This window comes from Syngnathus typhle, linkage group LG9, assembly GCF_033458585.1.
Source record: "Syngnathus typhle isolate RoL2023-S1 ecotype Sweden linkage group LG9, RoL_Styp_1.0, whole genome shotgun sequence".
NCBI classification, from domain to species: domain Eukaryota; kingdom Metazoa; phylum Chordata; class Actinopteri; order Syngnathiformes; family Syngnathidae; genus Syngnathus; species Syngnathus typhle.
The window spans coordinates 2476316-2500979 of NC_083746.1; the positions used below are offsets into that span (position 1 = coordinate 2476316).

Genomic DNA, 24664 nt, shown 5'->3' on the forward strand with positions numbered 1-24664 from the left:
GTTAGAAATATGCATGTCTTGTAAATGTTATTGGATATTTTTGACATTGTTTCAAGATGTACATACTTTGTGTACATCTTGAAACAATGTCAGCAGAACTTTTACAAGTTCTGTTATTTTGTGCGTCTCCCTACAATATTTTTTTGGGCAGATGAGGGGTCAAAATGGCTCTTTTGATAATAAAGGTTACAGATCCCTGGTCTACATAGTCATTCATCAGTACTGCATGTCTCATGACTGATAGTGTGACCTTCCGAGGGGCCGTGAGTAGTCAAGCTAAGTAAAAGCACATGCACACTGGCCTGCACATGGTCTGATTGTAGATTTGTAAGAAAAACGATATTTGTCATATGATGCGATGGAACAAACAATGGATATCTGAAATGTTCTTGCACAGAGATTCTACCTGTTCCATAAGGAGTACCAAAGTTCTGATACCCACTGTTTGGTTCTTGTACGATCGGTCCCATAGTTGGGTCTGGATTGTCAGCAGCAAGTCAGGTTTGTTTCCACTGAGGTTTGTTCTTCACCAAGACTTCCTTTTTGCAACTAATTCTGTTTATTACCTTTATAGACAGAATATCTGAGCCCAGGTGAGCCACTTAGAGAATCAGGTTTGGTGACCTCAGTATTAGTGTGTGCTTGTTGCAGATGATGTGGTTCTGTTGACTTCATCAAATTGTGATTTGCCACTCTCGCTGGTATAGTTCTCAGCAGAGCATGAAGCTGTTGGGATGGAACTCAGCACCTCCAAAGGGTGAAGTGCCCTCACAAGGTTTGGAGTCACAAGTGGAGGAGTCAATGTATCTTGTTGTCTTGCTCACAAGTGATGGAAGAATGGCGTGAAAGATAGACCGCCGGGTCATTGCACAGACTTTGTATCAGCCTGTTATGACGAAGGAGCTACTTCCATTACAGATAGGAAGACTAAAATGTGACTTAAAACATCACCTGTATAGTTACTAAAGCCTTCATGATGACGATGACCCTGATACAAATGACTCTTCCGTAGTAAATATTATTCAATCGGAATGGTTGTTGCTGAGGAAAGAATTCCCTTGGCTTGTGCTTGATTACAAAACAAAAACTAAAAAGCCAAATTAATCTCGCACGTTCTCACTTATACCCGGAGAACATATCAGTCAAGTCAGAGTTACACAAGTCACCGCTCTACTTGCGACGGCTTCCCCCTGCCAGGATATCCAACCCAACCCTCGCCCCCGTTTTATATTCCTCGCCTTTCACCTGCTGGTGCTAAAAGACGGCAAGTGAGTGGGGGCTGAAGCTATAGTTACAAGGTCCAAGGAACTGGAGGTCTATTTTGACCAAGGGGCGGCTGCCTTTAAGCCCACCTGACTGGAAATGATGATGGAGAAGGAACTCAGGATGACTCCTGGGCAATGTGGGCTATTCTGTGTCCTGCAGGCTCGTGAAACGTGACTCAAGTGGGATGCATTTTAATGGGATAGCATTTTAAAGCGGCATTCACGGCAATGGACAATTTGGAATTTCAACCAAGCTGAACATGCTTGTTTTAAAATATGGGAAGAAGGATGAACACACATCTAAAGAGGAAAGACTGCATGCGGGTTCAAAGTTCAGTGTTGAGCAGCAGATGTGCCAATCACTCATCGACTGCAATTTCTAGTAGAATGCAATGTATACCAGATTATCTGTGATGCTGCTGTCTGTCGTGACAATATTGACATTATCCATCTTTGGCAAACATACTTATTATTAATATAATATAATTAATATAATTACCGTATTTTCCAGACTATAAGCTGCAGTTTCTTTCATAGTTTGGCCAGGGGTGCGATTTATAATCAGGAGCGATTTATATGTGAAATTATTAACACATTATTACTCCGATCATTAACGCATTACTTACTTACTTAGTAGTGTAGTATTTCACTTAAAATGTTATTTTCACTGTAAACCGCATAAGGGCGCACTAGGCCTGTGGAATAATTGGAACCGCAACTGACGATGGGTCCGACGTCAGCGCCACATGCACTTCCGGAGTCAGCAGCGGTGTAGTTTATAAGTGATACAAAGGACGAAGATTTTAATGGATTTAATGATTTGGAGTGACACAGATGACTTATAGTCCGGAATATACTGTAAATCTCCATGTGTTTTCAAAAACTGCATTTCAAACAGGAAAAAAAACGACATGGTCATCAGCACATTTCTAAAATGGCTGCAGCTGCCACAGCCATTAAACATGATGAGGAAAGAGAATCTTTGGTCTTCCTTGTAAATACTTTCTCAGGATGTAGTGATGGATGTTTTTTGAGGCAGCTGCACTGTTCAGTCATCACTGATTGGTCCATCTTACATAAATGAACTTCGAAACAGTGACTACACTTGACTGCTGTTTATTGGCAAGCAAAAGTGTCGTTAAAAAAAATCACACCATTTCGTGGAATTCACAATCACCTTGACCTCCAGTCAACATTCCAAAAACTTGCTCATTCACCGAAGACTCAAAATTTCCCATAGAGACTAAGTGTGAATGTTTATTTGTCGATACGTACCCTGATGGACTATCAACTAATCCAGGATGCACGCAACTGCTCACCCAATGTCAGCTGAGATAGGCCCCATCTCACCAGCAACCCTAAGCGCTCCAGAAATTTCTTGGATGGAAGGTTGGGTGTACCGTATGTCAAACTGGATCCGTTTTAAAACCTGGACCTGTTATTTGTGTCTAAAAAAATGTCCACCAAGACAAACAGGTTTTAAAATCAACACAAAATCAACTCATTATTCACTTTGAAAGATAGGAAATATGAGGACAGACAGTCACCCGAGTCTGTACACAGACATCTGTGGAAACAGTAGCAGCGAGTAACACCATATACTGTATATTTAGACTGAAACTGAAGCATCAAATATCGAGTAATGTTTGCTTGACAACTTCATACTTCTCTCTAGTGTCACAGAAAACAACCTGGGTTTCAGTGTCTGTCCGATCTTGCCTTTGGACACTCGAGGCCTGGTAACTGCGAGCGGCCACGGCAGCTGCTATTGCTATGCGCCGGGTAAAGTTCGCCAGATAAACAGACTCGGGAACAGAGGGCTCCGCTTGTTGGCAAGACAAGTGAGTGTCTTTCACTCAGTCCCTGAATTTAGAAAAGCTTAACAGTCAAGCATCAACAGAGACTGACTGCAGGGTGCCAAGTTCTACCCTCTAGTTACTATGTCCATGTGGTTTACACCCACCATTAGATTAGTTTTCTTTTGCACGTCTGACTTTTCAGCACTTTAGTTACCATGCTCACTGTGGTTACTACCCAAACAGAGAGGCCCCAAAAAGTGAGATGCTATCGACTGGTTTACAACTTTGACATGTTTTGACAAAGACTGAAACACAGCTTGGCCATTGTGGCTAACTCCGAGATTTAGGTATCTATCTATCTATCTATCTATCTATCTATCTATCTATCTATCTATCTATCTATCTATCTATCTATCTATCTATCTATCTATCTATCTATCTATCTATCTATCTATCTATCTATCTATCTATCTATCTATCTATCTATCTATCTATCTATCTATCTATCTATCTATCTATCTATCTATCTATCTATCTATCTATCTATCTATCTATCTATCTATCTATCTATCTATCTATCTATCTATCTATTTATTCATTCATTTATTCATAAATTTATTAATTTATTAAATTTATTTATGTGACTGTGTCAAAAATGACCTGGGCAATTATTCTATTAGGCTCAGGTTTTATTTTTTTTTTACTTTCACTTTTGGTAGTGTGTCAAGCTCCATCCTTCAAGTTTTGTTCCAAACCACACTGCTTGGTGGAAACAGGACTTCGGCATAAATAAAAGCACCAAATACATTTGAGAGCATTAGTTAAGTGCTCAATATTGAGCTTTTCTTGTGCCCAAGATCCTCAAGTTTCCTATCGAGTAAATAAATTGCAATCGATGGTGATTTGTCTGACCATTTTGTCCTCAGTAAAAGTGGACATGTAAAACAAGTCACTGGGACAATCTTTCAGCTGCTTGCCATGAAACAAAACAATCGTGCATGCTGAAACGTACTTTGCACATAAACCACGCACAAGCTACGCACTTCAGGTTTATGTGAACAAAGACATGAGATTTTCTAAATAAAGGCTCGAGTTGAAACACCCCACTAATCTTTTCAGGGATTTAGCTGCCTGGGAACACAACACCAGGTTAAATGTGTGCAGATTCGCCAAGTCAGATATAGACTCGTATCACCACGATGGCAGCGAGAGCAGACTGTGAAAATCGGGCTTGGTCAATATTTGACCCAGCAAGATCGCTATGATAATCTGAGAAAAATGCTTTGGGATCAAGCGTATGCTCTGGTGTTACAAATGATGTTATTAAGATTTCTATGAAGGCTAAAGACAAAAAAAGTGAACCTGAGGAACATTTGATCTTAGATACCGTAATTTTCGGACTATAAATCGCACCGGAGTATAAGTCGCACCAGCCATAAAATGCCCAAAAAGTGAAAAAAAAACATGTATATGTATATAAGTCGCTCCTGAGTATAAGTCGCCCCCCCCCACCCAAACTATGAAAAAAAATGCGATTTATAGTCCGAAAATTACGGTACATTGGTTTGATGCTGCTTAAAGCCGTTAGAGGGTCAAGGATCCCCCATTAAGGCCCTTTAGCATTATACGTATGTGTAAATATATGGGGGCAGCCGTGAGCAAGTGGATACGATCGTCACCTATCACCCCAGGGACCCCAGGTCAAGACCATCCACAGACACACAGCTGTTGTGTCCTTTGAGCAAGACATCAATCCCCCAAACTGCTCCACCGGGTGCTTAAGCACCCCGCCCACCCGAACATATTTTGTTGCAGCCAATTTGAGATTTTGGTGTAAAATATATTTTCTTCTGGAAACAGTGATTTGATGCCAGTTATTAAGCTTTTGTTTGTTGGCCTTTATTAATGATGCTTACTGACATATTTGGGCCTTCATCAAAGTCTTATGACATTCATAAGAGAAATTGGTGCTGTATTACTTTGAGCATAATTCAATTAAATATTAGAATCCAATCACGTTGTCTTCCGAGTCAGTCAAGTTTCATTGATTTTGGTTTGGAGAAGTGGTTAGGCTACTTAATAAACACGGGTTTTTCTGTGGTGACGTCTGAAAGTCGGCACGAGAATAAAAGGGCAAACATTTGTGTATTTAATCCGATTTCAATCCAATTCAATTCTTCCTCTGGTAACTAAGCGGTTCTCTTGTCCCATGAGCCTAAAAAAAAATCCATCCTCCATCAGATACAATTTCCCTTTGAGCGACCTTCGTTATGACGCTCAAGTTGGTCCCGGGGATCCATTTCCTCTGTTCGTAATTTTTTTTTTCCGGATGCTCATTTTGGTCCTCGGATGAGTTGCAAGGATTCCAGTGCAATTGGTCTCCTGCATACCAATGATTAGCAGTCCCAAAAAAGACAACGGGGTCCGTCTTTCCTGACCTTTCCACGCGGCCTCTTATGTTGGCAGCGCAAGGACGCGTCGAGCTGAAGCATCACGAGACAGCTGCACTTTTATCCCTTGGATTGCGGAGCTGAGCTAGACTCCAAGGAGGGGTCATTATGGGCTAGCTGGATAAAAGTAATGGGACATTTTGCCAGACTTTTCTGCAAGACTTTGTCGATAGAATCCCCTATTTGGTATAGGCCACGCGCTTAATGGAGTGCTCAACCCTAAATTTATTTATTTTTTGCTGATAAATGGTATAGTTAACTAATGTCTAGGTCATTATTATTATTATTATTTTGATATTCAGTGCATGTTTGGTGAAAGCTTGAAATCTGTTTGTGTGGCGATATCCTTAAGTTAAACATTGCACGTGAATTTGTTTTTTTTACGGCCTCTGATTGGACGAGCAGGGATTCCCGACATCACTCCCGGAGTCTTGCTACCATGGGGTATACTAGCAACATAGTATGTAGTGGCGTTAGCGAACAATTTTTAGATTAGTGATTTGTTAGCATAGCATTTGGTTCGTTTCTTTAGCATACCTTGTCTTAATATAGAAAATATTTTGGTCAGAGTTTCTGCTGCTGTCAATCACGGCTGACCCTCTGACCCCCATCCAAGTCAGGTAACACCCCCGTTGTGTGCCATTATCAAATTTTAGTGAAGGGTGGAGTAAAAGTTTGGTAGGGGGTCTTCTTTAAATAGTTCACAGCTGAGCCCATTTCAACTGTGTTGCAAGTATGTACGTAAGAAGCACGTAAGAAGATAAAACAGCATGTTGTCTGTGACACACTTTTTTGAAATACCCAAAGAAAAACGTCAACATGCTTTTGACACCATCGCATTTCCTCCATTTTCTTCTTTTACGGATAATACGCAAATTTGATTTATGATTATATTTATTATTTTATTTATAACATTTCATTGGGGAAAAACAAAACAAAACCTTTTATTCGTTAGATTACAAATTCTTTCATGTGTTTTTTTTTATTCGTAATTTGTATTGTTAATTCATATGTTTGATCGTATGTTCATGATTAAAATTAATGGCTTGGCTGTAAATACTGTAGGATTTTTCTCCCTCCTGTTTAATACTTGCATAGTCAAAATACCTTGTGATTTTCTTGTTTAACAAAGACATACAGTTTGCATGGAAAATATGCCCCATGTCCGTCACAGGAAGAGTAATCCAATCTATTACTAGTCATGTTCTCCTTAATAAGTACAACATGCTGCTCTGTCTACTCTTCAACCATCTGCCTTCAATTAGAGAGTCCAAAATATTGAGTCAAAGGACAGGGCATCCTGTTTGTCCTACTCTCCACATTTGAGTATCATTTTATGATGCATCACTTAATATACACTGTCTTACTTTCATTTCAAGCATACATTGTATATAATCATGGTTTGTTTGAGAATAAAAAATGATGCAGTTAAAAATGACAGCCATAATTAGCCCACCCACGAAAACGTGTTGATTCCAAAAAACAATGCCGATTCTGCAGAGAGCAATTCTTGATTCCACGGCTTGAATGTTGATTTTCCATGGGCATTGAAAAAACTAACCTCAAGTGACTTGCAATAAAGCACATTAATGTAATAGTGAATATGAATTATGTTAAGAAAATCATTCATTCATTCACTCAATCACTCACTCATTCGTTCATTCATTCATCTTCTGAACGAAACACTGGGAAATATTGTGGTTACAAAATCCTCAAAATTCAAATTGCCTTTGCCTGTCTTCGGCAGATGTCTTTAATAACAGTAAATTGATTTGAAATGTTTCATATCAAAAGTACTTGTGGTATCGGTACTTGGTATTGGTATCTGTGACTATAAGTACTCGTGCTGGTATTGGTCTGGAAAAAAAAAAGCATGCCATCGATCAGTCAATTCACATACCGTATTTTCCGGACTATAAGGCGCACCTAAAAACCTCAAATTTTCTCAAAAGTGCGTCTTATAGTCCAGTGCGGCTTATATATGGACTAAATTCCTAAATTCAAACTGGCCCGAAGCATTGTGTCATGAAATCAAGCATAAGTGGCCTGCTGAAAACTATGAATCATGAATCAAAAAGACTATGGATCATTATTTTGTGATTATAAAGTCATTTGTTGCATCTGAAATTGAAATAAAAAAGATTACAAATCTGACATGATGCATTAATGGTGCGCCTTATAGTCCGGTGCGCCTTATATAAGGATTACGTTTTAAAATGGGCCATTCATTGAAAGTGCGCCTTATAGTCCGGAAAATACGGTACATAAATACGCACGATGAACACATTCAGCTGTAAAGACCCCGTTTTTGTCTCCTCACACAAACTAATCTCTCCGAGGTGCACCACAAATAGAGCACTCGGAGCTTAGTCGAGCACCGCTGACGTGTTTCTCACTGGAGGGAATCCAGGGCCCATCGGGTCAGGAAAACCTGAGAGAGAGCCATAGAGGCTTTGGCTGAAATAACCAACTGGGATGCGTGTGCACTGTGCATGTTTCAGCGAGAGGGTGAAGAAAATAGCGCTATAATTTGCCACCATGCGGGTGTCTGTCATCACCAGGCCTGAATACTATATCCGATGCGTTGGAGGTTTAGGATTGTATGTGTCTTCCCCAGTGAGTGGAGGTAGAGACAGATGAGACCTATGAGTGGAGAAAGGGGAGGGGGGTGACAATCCTCTTGGTTAGACCCTCGACGCTTTGGATGGTGTCCTGTTTCATGCAACAAATAATGTGAAGTCACGTAATGGATCGTTGCCATCATTTTTCTTGAAAAAAATGAGAAAAGCTGAAATACACATTTGATTAAAAGGCTTTGCAAAGATTAGTGAGAATATATTGCATTGTGATGGTGACCGTAAACTATCTGAGTGACCGTAAAAGGCCACATGGTTGACTCCGGGAGTCGGTGAGTGAATGGGAGGCCTCGGGTTTATCTCTGAGAAGCGCTGCTTTATTTATAGATCTAAAAAAAAAAAACAACAACCACCCACCCACCAACTCTTAATGTTGCTCCTCCCCCATTTTCAATTAGCCCTTCCTGGGTGGAGTAATGCAATTGACTAGCGATCTCCCAGAGAGTCTTGCCTCAGTCTGATCCAGACTCCGCACAGGCACAAACTTCTCACACAAGAAGGTAAGACCGATCTATCCATCATCTGCTCATCCCCAATCATCATCTTCATCCCCCCCCCCCCCATCAATCCTTTCATCCCACCTCTGTGGTCTTGTCACTATTTTACCATCTTTCTCCTTCACCCGCCATCCCAGCTGTCGGGCCTTCGGGCAGCAGCCTCTTTGATTTTTATCATCCTAAAAGTACTCAACCGCTGTCCACCTTTAATTCCCAACATTTTCACCTCTGAAGGCATCAGGCCTTATTTTGATAGTGATCTCATGGACACGTTTGATTTAAAGTCTTTCACTTGATTGATCATTTGCCATTCATGAGGCTGGAGATCAGACCGCTGCAATCTTAGGGTTGGCAACACATGGTCATTTCCTTACTATGGCATTTTCATATTTCCTGCATCCTGAAATGTAGAGGTCATGGAAAGAGGGCAGACATGAATGACAAAAAGAAAAATGGATATTGCAATGTTACAATAACGATACCGTAAGTTTCGATATCAATACTCGTGTTGACAGAAACATGAGGATGGAGATTCATTTTTGATAGTAATATTGTGAAGTGAAACATATTTTTGATTGACTATTATATTTATCTCCAACCTATTTGAATATCACCAATATTGTTTGGCAATAATAGCATATCGTGAGTTATGGTATGGGCAGTTATTTTTGTGAGGGAAGCATTTCATTTGGGATTTTATTGAAAAACGTTTTTACAAGTCCAATTTTGGTGAAATGTTTGGAAAAATATGTCTGGTATAGAAAAATAATGTCCTATCATATGTTACTGTATGGGCATCAGTTTGCATGGTCATTTGGTTTTTCCTTCCCTTTTTTGGATTATTATCATTATTCTTTTGAAATAATCAGATTATTATGATTAGCATTGGAAAAATATTGTGCTAATATCGTACTGTGATTGTGTAGTATGCAGGCCTTAAGAACAGTTGGCTGGGATTTGCAGGGATAGACCTTCAGGACCCACATGATGGTTCATCATCTCACTGGCTTTAGTTTGTCCACCATCAAAGGGAGCCCAACTATCTGGGGAAACAGCTGCCCACCGTGTCCGACCGAGCCCGCCGACTGTATTTGTGGCACTTCAGATTAGCTGTTTTTATTTTTAGGCAGTAGATAAATTCTTGTGTAAGCTAGGTGAGTCATGGCGGGCAGCGATAGACAATAAGAGAATGTGGGCGGGGTGAACGGAAAGATAGCTTTTGAATATTTTCAGAAACATCAAGAGTGTTTTTGATCATTGAGATCTGGAACAAACACTGCGGAAGAGTTGGGAAGTTATTTTCTTGGATCAATGGAGAGATGGGAAGAAGGCTGTCAATCTCAAAGCAGGACACCGGATAACTTCTGATCGGGCCCTAACGCCCAATTTGAAAACCCTAACTTTTATCCCACCCATGATTTGAATCCATACTGCTCGCTGAATGACAAAAGACACAGGTGAGAGACCCAGGGTGAGCAGCTGTGGTAGTGAGTAGCCATTTTTTTTCCAAGTGCCATTCAAGCCACTTATACACACAGTGACAAGGAATACTGCAGTGCTGACAGCTGGAGAGTTAGCTGATGGATGCATACAGTACAGTGTGGTGAGTTGGTGGGATGCAGAAGTCGGTGTGTGTGTACGTGCGTGGACCCTCGCTCGCTCACACACACACCAAGTAGACTGATAGGGCTTATTTATAACCTCCTCATTTGGAGCCAGAACAAAATAGGAGCCTGCTGAGAGAGAGAGCGGGGAAACATTGAGAACATTGAAATGTTTAAAAGCATGCCCAGTAACAATAGATGACCTTTCACTCTAATCCTTGTGTTTTTCTTTATAATCCTAAGAGATCAGTCGTGGGTGAAAATGACAGACCGCTACGACTGCCACTACTGCAAGGAATCCCTGTTTGGGAAGAAGTACGTCCTGCGAGAGGAAAATCCCTACTGTGTAAAATGTTACGAGAGTCTGTACTCCAACACTTGCGAGGACTGCAAGAAGCCCATTGGATGCAATACCAGAGTGAGCATGCATGTGGAATTACAAATACCGTTTTTTTCCATGTATAATGCGCAAAATGTAACTAATTTTTTGTCCTAAAATCTGGGGTGCGCATTATACATGAGTACAATTTTTTTTTTTTTAATCCGGATATCATACGGAGGCCGCCATTACAGATGCGCTTTCTTCTCTGCTGTTCACTTCAAACACGCTCCATAGGAACGCAATGCTCTCGTAACAGACGCTTGCTCGATCACCTGCTCGTTTGCTGTCACAATGTAGCCTACACAAATCCGAAACATTTCTTCGCTATCGAGTTTGCTAGCGGTGATACTGACCGGCAGAATAACATCCGGTTGTTCCCAAAGATGATCTTTTTTCTGAAATCATTTTACGTTTACGGACTTAAGTAGGAGTCAAAATTTGGGTGCGTATTATACATGGGTACAGGCTTCTTTCCAGCATCAACATGCCATTTTTAGGGTGCGGATTATACATGGGGGCGCATTATACATGGAAAAAAACGGTACTAAGTCTGCTCATTTTTAGATGGGGAGGGCAATATCCACTCATGAACCCATTGAACAAGCATCCCCTGTCCCGGCAGGATCTGTCTTACAAAGACCGCCACTGGCATGAAGACTGCTTCAAGTGCTTCCAGTGCAAGCGCTCGCTGGCGGACAAGCCCTTCTCCACTAAGGACGAGCAGCTCCTGTGCACTGAGTGCTACTCCAACGAATACTCCTCCAAGTGCCACGAGTGCAAGAAAACCATCATGCCTGGTGGGGACGGAAATCAAAACACTGTATCGACACCCTCCTAGGTTCTCTTTCTCATCTTGGCGGTCTTTGTTGTTGCTTACTTGAAGGCTCCAGGAAGATGGAGCACAAGGGCAACAGCTGGCACGAAACCTGCTTCACCTGCCAGCGATGCCAGCAGCCCATTGGCACCAAGAGCTTCATCCCCAAGGATAACCACAACTTCTGCGTGCCCTGCTACGAGAAGCAGTTCGCTATGCAGTGTGTGCATTGCAAGAAGGTAGGTGTGGGGGGTTAGAAGGTTTTCTTCTCAAATAACATACCACCAGTGCCATAATGCCACACGATGCTCTATCTCAGCCCATCACCACTGGCGGCGTGACCTACCGTGACCAGCCTTGGCACAAGGACTGCTTCCTGTGCACCAGCTGCAAGCAGCAGCTGTCTGGCCAGAGGTTCACCTCCCGAGACGACTTTGCCTACTGTCTCAACTGCTTCTGCAACCTCTACGCCAAGAAGTGTGCATCCTGCACCACGCCCATCAGCGGTAAACAAATCAACTAAATACATCCTCTCCTACTTTTTTTTTTTTTTAAATATAGCTTGTCCTCATTAAGTTGAGCTGGAGTCTCCACAGCTCTTCCTCCTTCTTTTCCACAGGTGCCCTGCAACCATTCTCACATCTTCTCACACACTGAACAAAGGGGCTGCACGATATTTGTTGGCGTGCTTATTGTTCGTCTGACTCTGAAGAGAAAAGTATGATTGTAGTTGAGGAGTAAAATATAAAATGAATCCTGCAGCCCAGTTTAAAATACTGTGAAGACAATTTTTTGGGGGGGGGGGGGGGGGGCAAAATAGGCTAATTTCAAAATAAATCAATTTTTAATCCTACTCTGAAGACGTCAGTTGATGAGCAATTTTACATTTAGCCAAGAGTTTTTCATCATTATATTTTTAGAAAAATAGGAGAATTTCTTAGGTCTAAAATGTTAGATGGAACATTTTAAAAAAGACTAACTCGTCATTAAGCAAGACTTAAATCATTGGCAGTTTTTTTTGTGTAATATGCTAATCGTTCAGATGGTAAGTGAAGACATTTTTTTTGTAAAATTCTGACAGAATTAACTTGACAGGTTCCACTACATTGTTGGACATTTGACATATTTAACTCATTAACTGCCAGCTCTGTTAAAATCAATATTTGACATCCATAGCCCTCAATGAAAAAAAGATTAAAATCAAAATTGTTTTTTCAGGCCTCGGAGGCAGCAAGTACATTTCCTTTGAGGAGCGCCAGTGGCACAACGACTGCTTCAACTGTAAGAAGTGCTCAGTGTCCCTGGTGGGCCGCGGCTTCCTGACCGAGCGTGACGACATCCTGTGCCCGGAGTGCGGCAAAGACATCTGAAGGACGCCGCTGCACGCAGAATTTGCATCCACATAGAAATGCTCATTGAGCATACGCGGCACCACGCTGCAGTCTCGTTACTCCATTCTAATGTACAATGGGGTACGGCATAATACATGACAAGAACCGAAGAATAACGCTAACGATATAACTACTTGCATGAATGTAGAGGACATGTTTGAAAATATGAATTATTGTGTAGACTCGACATGAACTCAGATTGCATGCTTCTAATGTTACTAATCTCTTTGTTGCATGGATTCGCCTCTGTGCCATTTGGTGTTAATGACTTGTGTAAAATTTAGAAATGCATGGAGTCAGATTTATGAATTGAAGAATGATCCAAAATAAAAGTGTTAACCAAGGCATCGCTTGTTCATACTATCTATTTTGGAGATTTTCATACTGCCTTCCACAAGTGTGCAATTTCCTTCACGATTCAAAACAACCGAGAATGAAACACTAAAGCAAGGTTTCTTTTTCCAGGAATTGATCAGCACAGTTGTCAGGCAATCAATCAATTCCTGGGGATCAAACAATTGGGAACCAGTTGATTTTCATCCCTGACCGCTACTGTCATTTAGCCTCACGTGGAGCTCACTACCGACAACTGTTCATGGTCATAAATGCAAAATTGATTTCCCCTTCTTTAGTAAAAGTAACGCTGATCATTTCATTTGTCACACTTGATTTTAACAAATCACAAGTTGTGGGTAAAAGTATGAAGTTGGCATCTCTGATCTAAAAAGAAAGTCAACATAGTCCACAAAACAAAAAAAGTTGTCAATGTTTATAGCTCATGCCTGGTGCCTTAAAAATGTAAGAGTGCTTGTTGACAGTGAGCCATTTTATTGTAAATTCCATTTGAGCTACTTGGCTGTGAATTATAAAATGACAGCGTTATTACACTAAGTCACCACATCACACACACAAAACAAAACACAAGCTTGCAGAAAATGTCAGTACAGAAATATATAAAGTATTATATATATATACACACTCGCCAATAACACATGCAAAACGTGTAAAACTCTACATGAAGAACTACGAGATGATCTCAAGTGCAAAGTTGTATTACCAGTGAGATGACCGATGAATTAACATTTTTAAAATGTTTATTTGTAGCCAACCTGTGAAATCAAACTTAGCGAGGCTTGAAAGGGGTGACGTCATGGCCATGTCACATGCTGAATCTTTTTCTTCACCTCTGGAGACATTGAAACACCCTGAAGACAAAAAAGGTAACAGTCAAGAAAACTCACAACCGTAAAATGACTGACTGAACCAATCGTGAAGAATATTTCAAAATACTATGAACATTCTTAATTGGAAATAAATAAATAAATGAATGAATGAATGAATGAATGAATGAATGAATGAATGAATGAATGAATGAAATCAACACACTCCCAATGCAGTTCTTTGCGTGATTTGTAAACACGTGACTAAAACATAAAGCATTTAAAATAATTTAGACGTTTGTAGACTGTATGTCTGGAATTCCAAAACACAAATAGTCCAATAGCATAATTTATGGTTCTTACAGAGCAGTTTGCCTCCCGCTTTAGGCTTGCTGTCTCAGGGCAGCGTGAAAACTTCTGGTTGGAAGAAGACATTGACGACGATGATGGCGGCGGTGGTGACAATGTAGATGAACTGCCAGATAAACGACGAATGGGGTTGGCCAGATTTAACGCCGGTGGGGGTTTGAGCCTGTCGGCCACTCCTGATGACGACACTGTGCTCATTTCCGGCTTCTTGATTTTTTCTGAGCCATAGGAAATAGAATGAGAGGACCTAAAGTGGTCCCTGGAAAGAAAGGAACGGCACAACCAAGCATTAGAGAGAAACAGTCAACTGTAGCAAACAATCACAGCTCACCAAACTTAGAAAGCTGGCGTATCAAAAAAAAACAAAACAAAAAACAGCGAGTTCATATAAACTGGGCTATGGTCATATTTTTGTCTTCCGCTAAATTGTAAAATTACACTTTTTGTTCGATTCATTCATAGTTTATTTTGCATGTTATGATAATTGGTTATTTGTGTGTTCATTACTGGCACTTTTTGTCATTTCATTGTTTTGAATGAGATGGTGGCTAGTTTGAAATTCAAGTAAGTGTGTCTCTGGAGATATGATCCTAGCGCAATTCTGTTCCCAGATCTTGCCTTATCCCTTGGTCCACCTCAGTATGATCCCCCCGTTTGAAGGTGCATTGGTAGGGCGACTCACCTGTCCGGTCGCAGGCCGGCTGGGGCTTGTCTGCCTCGAGTCTTCGCCATCCTCTTTCCCCAGCGGTTGTCGGGTAAAGTGCGCTGAGGTCGCGGGATAACGTGTCGTACGTAGAGGTCTATGAGTTGGTTCCGACTCCCGCAATCTTTGGAACTTATCTTTTTCTAAGCCATAAACACTGGTGAGACCATCTTTTAAGTATGAACATGACCAGAGGAGATGCATTGAGTTTTTTGACAAGTATGCTAACGCGACTGTTTCGTTCCTCGAACTAATTCATGAATTGAATTGCAATGTGAATGCGTCGTTTCGATATTATATCTCACCTCATTCAAAATCAACTGAAGAAAATCTTGAGACAGCAATTCAGGGTGTAGTAAAATATCCACGTCTGAAGCGTGAATAGCTTTGCCGGCTAATTCACAGGAGGCCGCCATGTTGGTATTACCCAGCATGCTCTGCGTCATCGTCGTCTTCTTCTTTGATCGTTTTAGGTTGCAAGACTGCCATCTTGCGGTAGCCAGTCAAAACAGCGGCAGAAAACTGAGCAGTCCATAGTCCACTGAAAATTTTAATCATAAAATCATTCTCAAACAAGGGTGGGCAAACTTTGGAGCTCAAGAGCCACGTTTGTTTTGAAAATGGACAGATGCCGGTTATTCTGACATGTGGTCATTTTTTTCAAATTTTTAATGTAAAATCATATCTAAAATGCTTTGTTTTACTGTAAACCAATACTTTATTTACGAATATAAAACCATTTGTAAAGTTTACATTTGCCCATTATTATTATTATTATTATTATTATTATTATTATTATTATTATTATTATTATTATTATTATTATTATTATTATTATTATTATTATTGTGGTCTTTAATGTCAGATATCTGTCGTTCAATATTTGTTACTGCTTTGATTGCACTACTCGTACTAAGTTTGGAGTTAATTTGAGGACTTTTGATGTTATATTTTATCAGTGGAATGGGCACAACCCTTATCTAAGGCTTCCATCTATCCCAAATGGAGCCCCCACCATCTTTGTTTATTGGCTGTTTAATCTTTTTAGAGTCCAAATAATATCGTTACTCCCATGTATCATACAGAAAGTACATGTATCACAAAATGTGATGTCTGTCCATTTTTGTGCAATAGGAAATCAAAACACCATTTCAATTGATTCACGATTATTCTCACTCTGGTAAGTTCACCTGCCTCAATAGTTTTCAGTCAAGTGGACACCCGTAGGAAACGTAGGTCTATCGTATCCCAGCAACATGGCAGTATATTCACATCATACGACAACGACACTGTTTACATTGTGCAAGTGGATGACCTCAGTGTTTTGTTGTATTTTTGCCACGACGTGCACCATCACTCCTTTAAAAATCATCTTTATTTGACTGTTTCTCTTCTTGCTAATACATTATGTATCCAAGGACGTGTTTACAGCTTAATAAATGACATTGTTTTCCAGCACAAATGTTTCAGAACACCGTTGGACAATAATCACATTTTTTCCCCTTATTTTTTTATTTGAAACATAACTGACATTATTATGATCGCACTTAGAAATGGGCAAAAGAACCAATCAACTGAGTACCTATTATGAATTTTCTGTGGAACTTACTGTTGAGTAATTGTTGGGGAGACTTATCATGGAAACTGAATGTTTGATGGTACACAGGTAGTTGACTTAACAGATTTCCCAATACTTAAACCTGTAATCAAGCAGCCAAATGAATCTTTTGAGTACAGCCAATCCTAGCTTCAGCCAAGGATTCTTTCTTAAGAAGGAAGTCGACCCTAAAATTTCCGTTGTGATAAATTTACGTTCTGTGCAGACCTAAAAGTCAGAACACAGTGTTCGGATTCATATTTTGTTTGTGAAATATGTAATTAAACGGGTAAAATTCACCTATTTCTATCTATCTCAGGGTACTGTTGTTGCTGTTGACATTCATCCGTCCATTCATTTTATTCTATTTTTGGGTCGTGTAAGTTGGAACCTATCTCAGGGGACTTTGGGCAAAAGCTCGACTTCACCCTGGACTGGTTGTCAGTCAATCATGGGGTGCACACAAAGACACACAACCATTTACAATCACATTCACACTGTATGTATCTACAACCAAGTCAGTGACTCCCAAGCAAGATTTCCCCAGTAAAAATAATCATATTCAATACTACCGTAATTTTCGGACTATAAGTCGCGTTTTTTTTTCATAGTTTGGGTGGGGGGGCGACTTATACTCAAGAGCGACTTATATACATATATATGGTTTTTTTTCACTTTTTTGGGCATTTTATGGCTGCTGCGATTTATACTCCGGTGCGACTTATAGTCTGAAAATTACGGTAAAAATCACTCTATTAATCTAATACTCATCCCTTACCACCACTGTGACTCAACGTACAAAACGGCAGCTCATCAACGATTGTTCACAAACGAGAGAGAAATGTTCACATTGGACAATATGAAGTTGTTTTGCTTCACATCTGTGTGAAGCTGCCAATACGAAGGAAACATTTTGGACTGGACTATGTTGTTTGAACGTACTGCAGAGACGTTAGAACGAGCCCAGACCATTTTTTTGACTTCACACCGGCAGTTCCACACTTCTTTAAATCGGAGACAAAAAAAGTCGAATCCCAGGACAAATTTGTGTCCTTCATACAGCCGACTGAGTCTCGCTGCAGACATAGATGTTGCTGGGTCGCACTCTCCTTCGGCTGCGCCCACCGACCCTGGGACACAGGCGGCAGCTTTTGGGAAAGAACTCCTGGCAGGCTTCCCGGAACTTTCGGATCCTCCAACAGTAAATGATGGGGTTGAAAACTGTCTTCAGGTAGCTGAGCCACAGAGCACCGATGCTGATTGGGTAGAAATTGGGGCTGAAGTAGAACTGACGGCTGAAGACAGCCAGCAGGCTGACCACGGTGTAGGGCAGCCAGCACACGGAGAAGCCCACAAAAAGGATGAGGATGGTAGTGAAGGCGCGGGTCTTGAAGCTCATGTCCACCTTAATCTGCGGGGGTCTCTGCAGACCGATGAGTCTCATTTTGCTAACTTGGTTGAGGGCCGGCAGGCAGGAGGGCTCGCTGGCGTGGCTGTGGACGCGTAGGGTGTTGCGTCGCACCGTGTTCAGGATACACATGTATGAGTAGAGCATGACCGAAAAGGGGGCGAAGAAGACCGCCACCGCCAAGAGGACGGTGTAACCGCGATCGGCCACCGACTCGCTGTATCCCAGCACGCACTGCGGGACCCAGACCACCCCTGCGCCTGCCGTGCCCGTCCTCCAGCCCACGATAGACGGTAAGGACACGCACAGACTAAGCAGCCACGAGCCTGCGATCAAAACCTTCGCCCTGTGTGGGGTCAACTTGTCCTGACGCTGCACGATGATGAGGAAGCGATCCACGCTGATGATGAGAAGTATGGAGACTCCCTCCAAGACAAAGAGCCAATAAAGCATGATGGAGGCGCGGCAAAATCCGCTCCCGAAGCTCCAGTCGGTGCTCCCCAGCGTGACGGCGGTGAAGGGCATGCAAAGGAGCGAGAGCATAATGTCGGAGAAGGCCAACGTCGCCAGCAACAGGTTGATTGCGGAGCGCATGGCCGGTTTCTGGTAGACGATCAAACACACGATGGAGTTGCCCAGGAAACCGATGGTAATCATGAAGATCATAATAGCCGCCAAAGTGACACGCAGGGTGACCGATATGAGAGGAGTTCCAGGTTCGGATGGTGGACTACTGGTGGGCTGATTAGCATCGTCCGGCTCCATGAAGTCACATCCTTCCAGCAGGCTTTCATTGCAAAAAGCCATAGTGGCACTTAATCAGCAAATACTAACGTGGGTGAAGTGTGAGAGCTCCGTCAAAGGCATAGCAACAGTTTGTAATCCATCTGAAACACATCAAGAAAATAGACCACACTTAGATTAGTCGAGAAATTGGTCATGAAAGTCAAGGTTTAAAATCAGGTGAACCATGTGATGTCTCCCAGCCAATCAATAAAGACATCTAACAAACATACCCGCTTGACTATACAAAATATGGTTCTCGTTACCTTGACCAAACTTAAACATCACGACAGCCGCAGAAGAAACACATATAGATATAGAATACACAAAAAAAAGCACGCTGTTAAATTATTTTGTCCAAAACTGAAGAAAATGTATTGTCACATGAGACAGATGTGCATCTCAGTGGCTTTAAATCGGTTGATTATTAACAGTTAAGCCAGCACCTTCCTTCCTCCCACCCGTTACACAATACGTGTCATTTCTCACACCTCCAGACAATCGAGGATGCTTCAGGATCAGATCAAATCCGGATGAGACGTAGAGGCGGAGTAGGAAGAGGACGTGTCTGTTACCATGGTGGATGCCAGCATCTGGATAACATGACAAATAACAGCTTTGCTATTGCGACATGCTGACACAAAACCCTCTCCAAAAGCGCTGCATAGTTTTGCTGCTGTTGCCACGGCAACAGGGTTAGCAGCTCCATGGCAACAAGCATCCCATATACTCGTGTTTCCACGACCAAATATTTTCTATTGCCAACTTTATGATTACGCACAAGGTCACCTGATCTTGTTGAACAGTAACTAAATTTATGTATTTATAAATAGGAAGCGCTTGCTTATCATTCATAGGATTAAAATAAGCACGTGTGAAATTGGATTAAATTAGATGACATCTAAAAATGCTGTGCCTACTTAAAATGAAGTCAAACATAATAATGCAGGTTTTTTCTCACGATGGGCTTAGGGGGCCTATTTTGTCTCCGTTTTATCATTTCACCTGGTGGGGAATATGGGGAGTGCAATAGCACCTCCATGGACAAATGTGTATTCAGTATAGGAAGAAATAAAATAAAATAAAAATAGACCCACCTTGAAGTGTTCACAGTGGAGCCCTGGTGACAGCATCCTGATCCGACTCCTCAGTAATACGTGAAGTGACTGGCCCCCACTCCATGGCATATACCGAAAATCTAAATTAATCACGACGAATAGAAATATCCCGAGGAGAACATTTCGGAGCAGGCTCGGTAGTCAGCCTGCTGCCTGCAGACGATGCAGACGCCACACAAAGCAGGTGGACGCACATTTAAAGGAACAGTGCGCGCATGTCTTTAAAAAACACACACACACACCAACACAGCCACTTGGTTTGTTGTTGTTGTTGTTTTGCTTCTGCTTTTTGAAGTAAGTTTGTATTCCACATAAATGTATGAGCACCTCATATTATAAAAGCTACAAAACAAACTGACAAATAACTCGTTTCCAAATCAGACGAATAAAAACTGGTCAAATATATATAAAAAAAAGATATTAAAAGTGAAGATAATTTGCAATTCTAGTAATGACACACGAATTTGATGCACAATTTATCTTCGCGGGCCACATCAAATGATGTGGCGGGCCGTATCTGGCCCCCGGGCCTTGAATTTGACACCTGTGTTCTACAGTGTAATATGTTAAGTGTTAGTAGTTTTGTTGCAGTAATTACTTTCATAAACATGATTAGTGACCATACATTTGTAATTAATAATTCATTGTAATTAATTAATTTACTAAACAAAGTTTTCAAAATGATCACGTCTTATAGTCGGGATTTGTGTAGTAATGACTCATTGTAAGGATAGAGTACAAGTGATAATGTTAGAAACGGTAAATGGAATAATAGAATTAGAATAAAGCCTAGATATTTAACGGCAGGCTCAAATATTAGTGTAGTGTAGTAAAACAATTACTTGCTGTGTACTAAACTGCCACATTTTAATTTGTTGGTCTTAACCCACTTTTTTAGAACTAATTTTCTTGTAACCTGCCTCTCTGCTCTCTCATCTATCTGTCAGTCTGTCTGTCTGGATTTATAGCTGGTTGGATCGCTGTGAATTATACTTTAAGAAATAATTTGTACCTATCACAAATATTTTTTTTAACTCACATGCTATGATAATCTTGTCCAATAGATGGCAGCATTACAACATCCATATTTAGTTCTGCAAACCCCTGACGACAGGTCACATGTGCAAAATAGCATCCACAAAGATGTTTTTAGTAATCATTGACAATTTTATGAATAGTATTGTTAGTGTTTTTCCATTTAACTCAGGCACCAGAATATAGTCCTGTATTATCTTCTATTCATAGTGTAAATTGGCACGGTGCCCATGTGGTGAACGTGCCCACCTCAGTTCCACTCCACTGATGTGACGCATGCATGCATATCACGTCCATTGGCAAGCTCATAGGGAGGGAAAATTAATTTCTTTTATTCCACCCCTCTATCGAGACGTTGCCACTCCATCATTCGGCTAAAAAGCAAACACTCTAGCCTGCCTGCATGAAAAATGTTCCTCTCCTTAAATCAGAATATTGAGTAAAAAGGAAACACACACACACACGCGGAACAGAGAGTTACATTTAGGACATTTTGCACAACATCTAACTTAAATACACCTCCTGAATCTTCTATTGACACACTGCTGCTTGTGACTTCAGCTCCCAGTTATGAGAGTCAATTTAGATTCCGCGAAAGGTGTTAATCAATGGTAAAACACTCGAGGTGGTCAAACATTCTGGGCAATGTGAAAATAATTAACAACATTGGGGAATGTGCAAACCTCAGTGGAATTTTAAGATAGGTGTCTGAGAAAAAAAAAAAAAGACCTGTTTCGCAAAATAGTCATCTAGTATAGAGACTACAGTGTACTACAGGGGCCACCAACAGATTTGAAACTGAGAGCTACTTCATGAGTACTGATTAATGTAAAGGGCTCCCAGTTTAATGCACTCTTCTGAAAAAACAAATTTGAATAAATCATCTTTGGTTGTGTTAGCGTCATTCATCCATGTGTAAAAAATAGGTCATATTTATGTTTTCTCACTATAATGATCAACAATAATTCAAGAAAGAAGGAGATAGATCCATCATCGATATGCAGCACTATTTCAATAAACCTCTCAAATTTAAACTTCCAAAATCCCCTTTCAATGGTCTTTTCATTCTTCTCCAACTACACTCACATAGAGAGCCGTCTCCTCCACATTCACGTACTTCCTTTCCTCTTTCCCAACGCAATACCGATCGCTGTGGTGCCTTTATAGGCAGTAGGAGAAATCAACGCTAACAAACAATACATCCAACCTAGTTAAGGAACGACCAGAAAAATGACGATGATTGTGAACGCACAGAAAGATAATAAATAAATGGAACATTACTGAAATATCTGTGAGCCCGTTGAGACTCTCACACTTAAGACCCCCAAAAAATTGCCAAAGGGCAGTATATCTTTAAAAAAAAAATCACTCATTATTATCGTAATGTTTAATTAACATTGTATCATTCCAGTGTATAAGAAAACTAAAATAAAATGACAGAAATTAGAAGCGGCTCCCAGTATGATACCATGTGGTTTTGCGCAACACTTCTTAAAATGCACACTATGGCATACTGCATTGGAGCTACAATATTCTTGATACCCTCACATTACTGAATATACTTTTAAAAGGTGCATAGCAGGCCAAGGAAAAAATGATTCATAACCTGATGGTTATTTTTTACATGTTGTGTGAGTTTAGTGTGACAGCACAAGGGAAATATTAACTTTCTTGTTGTTTCCTCTTTAGCAGAAACCCTTGCTTCTCGTTGGCTCGACTTCCTGCTTGTCATTGGTAAGTTTCTTTCATTTTGTTGTGATTAGTGTGTGCACTTAGAAGTGTGTGTGTCTGTGTGTGAGACTGTGTGAGTGAATATTGATTGGGGTGTGGAAACACGCACCGCCATAATCCATCATGTGTGGCCAAAGATCTGCTGCCTGGTGTCACTCTGTCACCTTGGCAACCACTTGTGCGTTGACCTGCCAGCTGGGAGCGCTGAACTTTGCTGGCTGGCACAGGAAAGTGCTTGAATGCAATCAGCCTCACATCAAAATGCTGACAAGACTTGAAAAGCATATTGAAGCAATGTGGATAACTTTTTCAGTGCATACACAGTGTTCATAAACATATTACACATAGCACGGTCCAACTGTGCGCATGGATGACATTTATTTTCTTTGATATTTCTGTGCGCAGAAAAAAACAAAAAGACCGTTTGCGCCGTTGTGGGAGTGACCACAGCCAATTTGCTTCTAAGCCAGTGCTTCTCAATTATTTTCTGTTACGCCCCCCCTTAGCAAGAAGAAAACTATTCGCGCCCCCCCTTAGCAAGAAGAAAACTATTCGCGCCCTCCCCCCCCTTCCCACCGTGACTATCCTAACTTGTCTTGTAAGTCGTAAAATGTTGCACTGTCGCAAACGTCACAGAAGTAACAATGAGAGCGCCACTGCCCCCTGCTGGGAAGATGCGCAATTACACTTTATTCTAGTACTGCAAAAAAAAAGCCTGTTCCCCAGGGTCACACGCGCCCCCCCAGGTATAGCACGGCGCCCCCCAAGGGGGGCGCGCCCCACTATTTGAGAAGCACTGTTCTAAGCCAATGGAAACGGCTCCTCTCATTCGCTTTAAAGTCAACGCAGGAGAGGTGGCCGGTCTGCATGGCAAACCAGTCCATGCAGGAGATCAATGCGTTCATTGAAAAAGAACGATCACCACTTGCAGATGGTTTAAAGTTGGACTGAGCACTTGGAGACCCTCTTCCACCTTGATCGTGCATCCGGGTGTGACCCCCCCTCCCACTTTACGTTTCCACTGATGTAGCCACTCTAATTTCCCCAGGCATTCCAGGCTACGAGAACCCGAGTAGAGAATACTCTGGAACCTGCTGATTTCTTTTTAGCTCTCTGAGTCTCTGAAGGCCCAGCTCGTTATGACAGTAGGCTAAACTGTGTGCACAACATCTAGTGTATCTGAATATTTAGTACATCGATGCAGTACAGCATGCTCATTTCAGTTTGGGCTTGTTCTCACTGTTCATCTGAGGTATTATTTGTTTTTCAAATTGCATAGCGGGTCGAGTTTAATGCTGAGGTCAACAGTCTGTGCTTCCAGCCATTGTTTTAGACTATGTTCACAGCTTTGTCATTTGTTTGTTTGTTTCCACTTTATATTTATGTATCTGGTAGAAGGAATATGTTGCAAAGAAACCAATTCTTACACTGCTTAGTTCTGCTTTAAGATAAGAAATAATTGTTTTTAAAATGATAGGCGGGTTGACCATACCAAATTGTACGTGGGTGTGATTGTGAGCGTGAATTGTTTTTTTTTGTCTGAACTGGTCGGCGACCGGTTTAGGGTGTACCCGCGACCCATAATGCAGTTCAGAAAATGGATGGATGGTATTTACCACATTACACGATACGTTGAATATATGCTCACATGCATGCTGTACAATATAAATATAGATTTAATTTGCGAGTTTAATGAAATGCAAACTTTAGTATTTACGCCAATGAACCAAATTCAAATAACATTAGTGTTACTTTGCTTTTTGCTTAACTAGACTTTTTTTTTAATATTAGTACTCTTGTTGTCCATTTACACTACATGCATAAAAATGTCATACATTTTTTTAACACTACGTAAAGCCTTGACATTCACTGCAAAGGCTGGAAATGATACCTCTTGCTTGCCAAATATTGAGCTCACATTG

At 41.1% G+C, this 24664-nt stretch overlaps 3 protein-coding genes across 3 annotated transcripts; 1 reads left to right on the forward strand and 2 right to left on the reverse strand.

Moving 5' to 3' along the window:
• The first annotated feature begins 8489 nt into the window (after positions 1-8489).
• Positions 8490-13182, forward strand: fhl2a (four and a half LIM domains 2a). Its single transcript, XM_061287265.1, has 6 exons — positions 8490-8650; positions 10495-10669; positions 11256-11430; positions 11517-11686; positions 11767-11953; positions 12666-13182. Exons 2-6 carry the CDS (start codon positions 10514-10516, stop codon positions 12815-12817), a joined length of 840 nt encoding a protein of 279 aa, XP_061143249.1. The 5' UTR covers positions 8490-8650; positions 10495-10513; the 3' UTR covers positions 12818-13182.
• A 464-nt stretch (positions 13183-13646) lies between these two features.
• Positions 13647-15538, reverse strand: lg9h2orf49 (linkage group 9 C2orf49 homolog). The gene is made up of 4 exons (XM_061287267.1): positions 15376-15538; positions 15050-15213; positions 14362-14626; positions 13647-14043 (listed from the first exon to the last, which is right to left on the reverse strand). Exons 1-4 carry the CDS (start codon positions 15514-15516, stop codon positions 13987-13989), a joined length of 627 nt encoding a protein of 208 aa, XP_061143251.1. The 5' UTR covers positions 15517-15538; the 3' UTR covers positions 13647-13986.
• A 2183-nt stretch (positions 15539-17721) lies between these two features.
• Positions 17722-18929, reverse strand: gpr45 (G protein-coupled receptor 45). Its single transcript, XM_061287784.1, has one exon. It carries the CDS (start codon positions 18880-18882, stop codon positions 17722-17724), a length of 1161 nt encoding a protein of 386 aa, XP_061143768.1. The 5' UTR covers positions 18883-18929.
• Positions 18930-24664: the final 5735 nt, after the last annotated feature.

Coding starts and splice junctions, on each gene's coding strand:
- fhl2a (XM_061287265.1), top strand. CDS start 10,514: ATGACAGACCGCTACGACTGCCACTACTGCAAGGAATCCCTGTTTGGG. Junction 11,431..11,516: donor CAAGAAAACCATCATGCCTG/GTGGGGACGGAA, acceptor GCTTACTTGAAG/GCTCCAGGAAGATGGAGCAC. Junction 11,954..12,665: donor CTGCACCACGCCCATCAGCG/GTAAACAAATCA, acceptor TTGTTTTTTCAG/GCCTCGGAGGCAGCAAGTAC.
- lg9h2orf49 (XM_061287267.1), bottom strand. CDS start 15,516: ATGACGCAGAGCATGCTGGGTAATACCAACATGGCGGCCTCCTGTGAA. Junction 14,627..15,049: donor GCCGGCCTGCGACCGGACAG/GTGAGTCGCCCT, acceptor CTTTCTTTCCAG/GGACCACTTTAGGTCCTCTC. Junction 14,044..14,361: donor AGCGGGAGGCAAACTGCTCT/GTAAGAACCATA, acceptor TTTTGTCTTCAG/GGTGTTTCAATGTCTCCAGA.
- gpr45 (XM_061287784.1), bottom strand. CDS start 18,882: ATGGCTTTTTGCAATGAAAGCCTGCTGGAAGGATGTGACTTCATGGAG.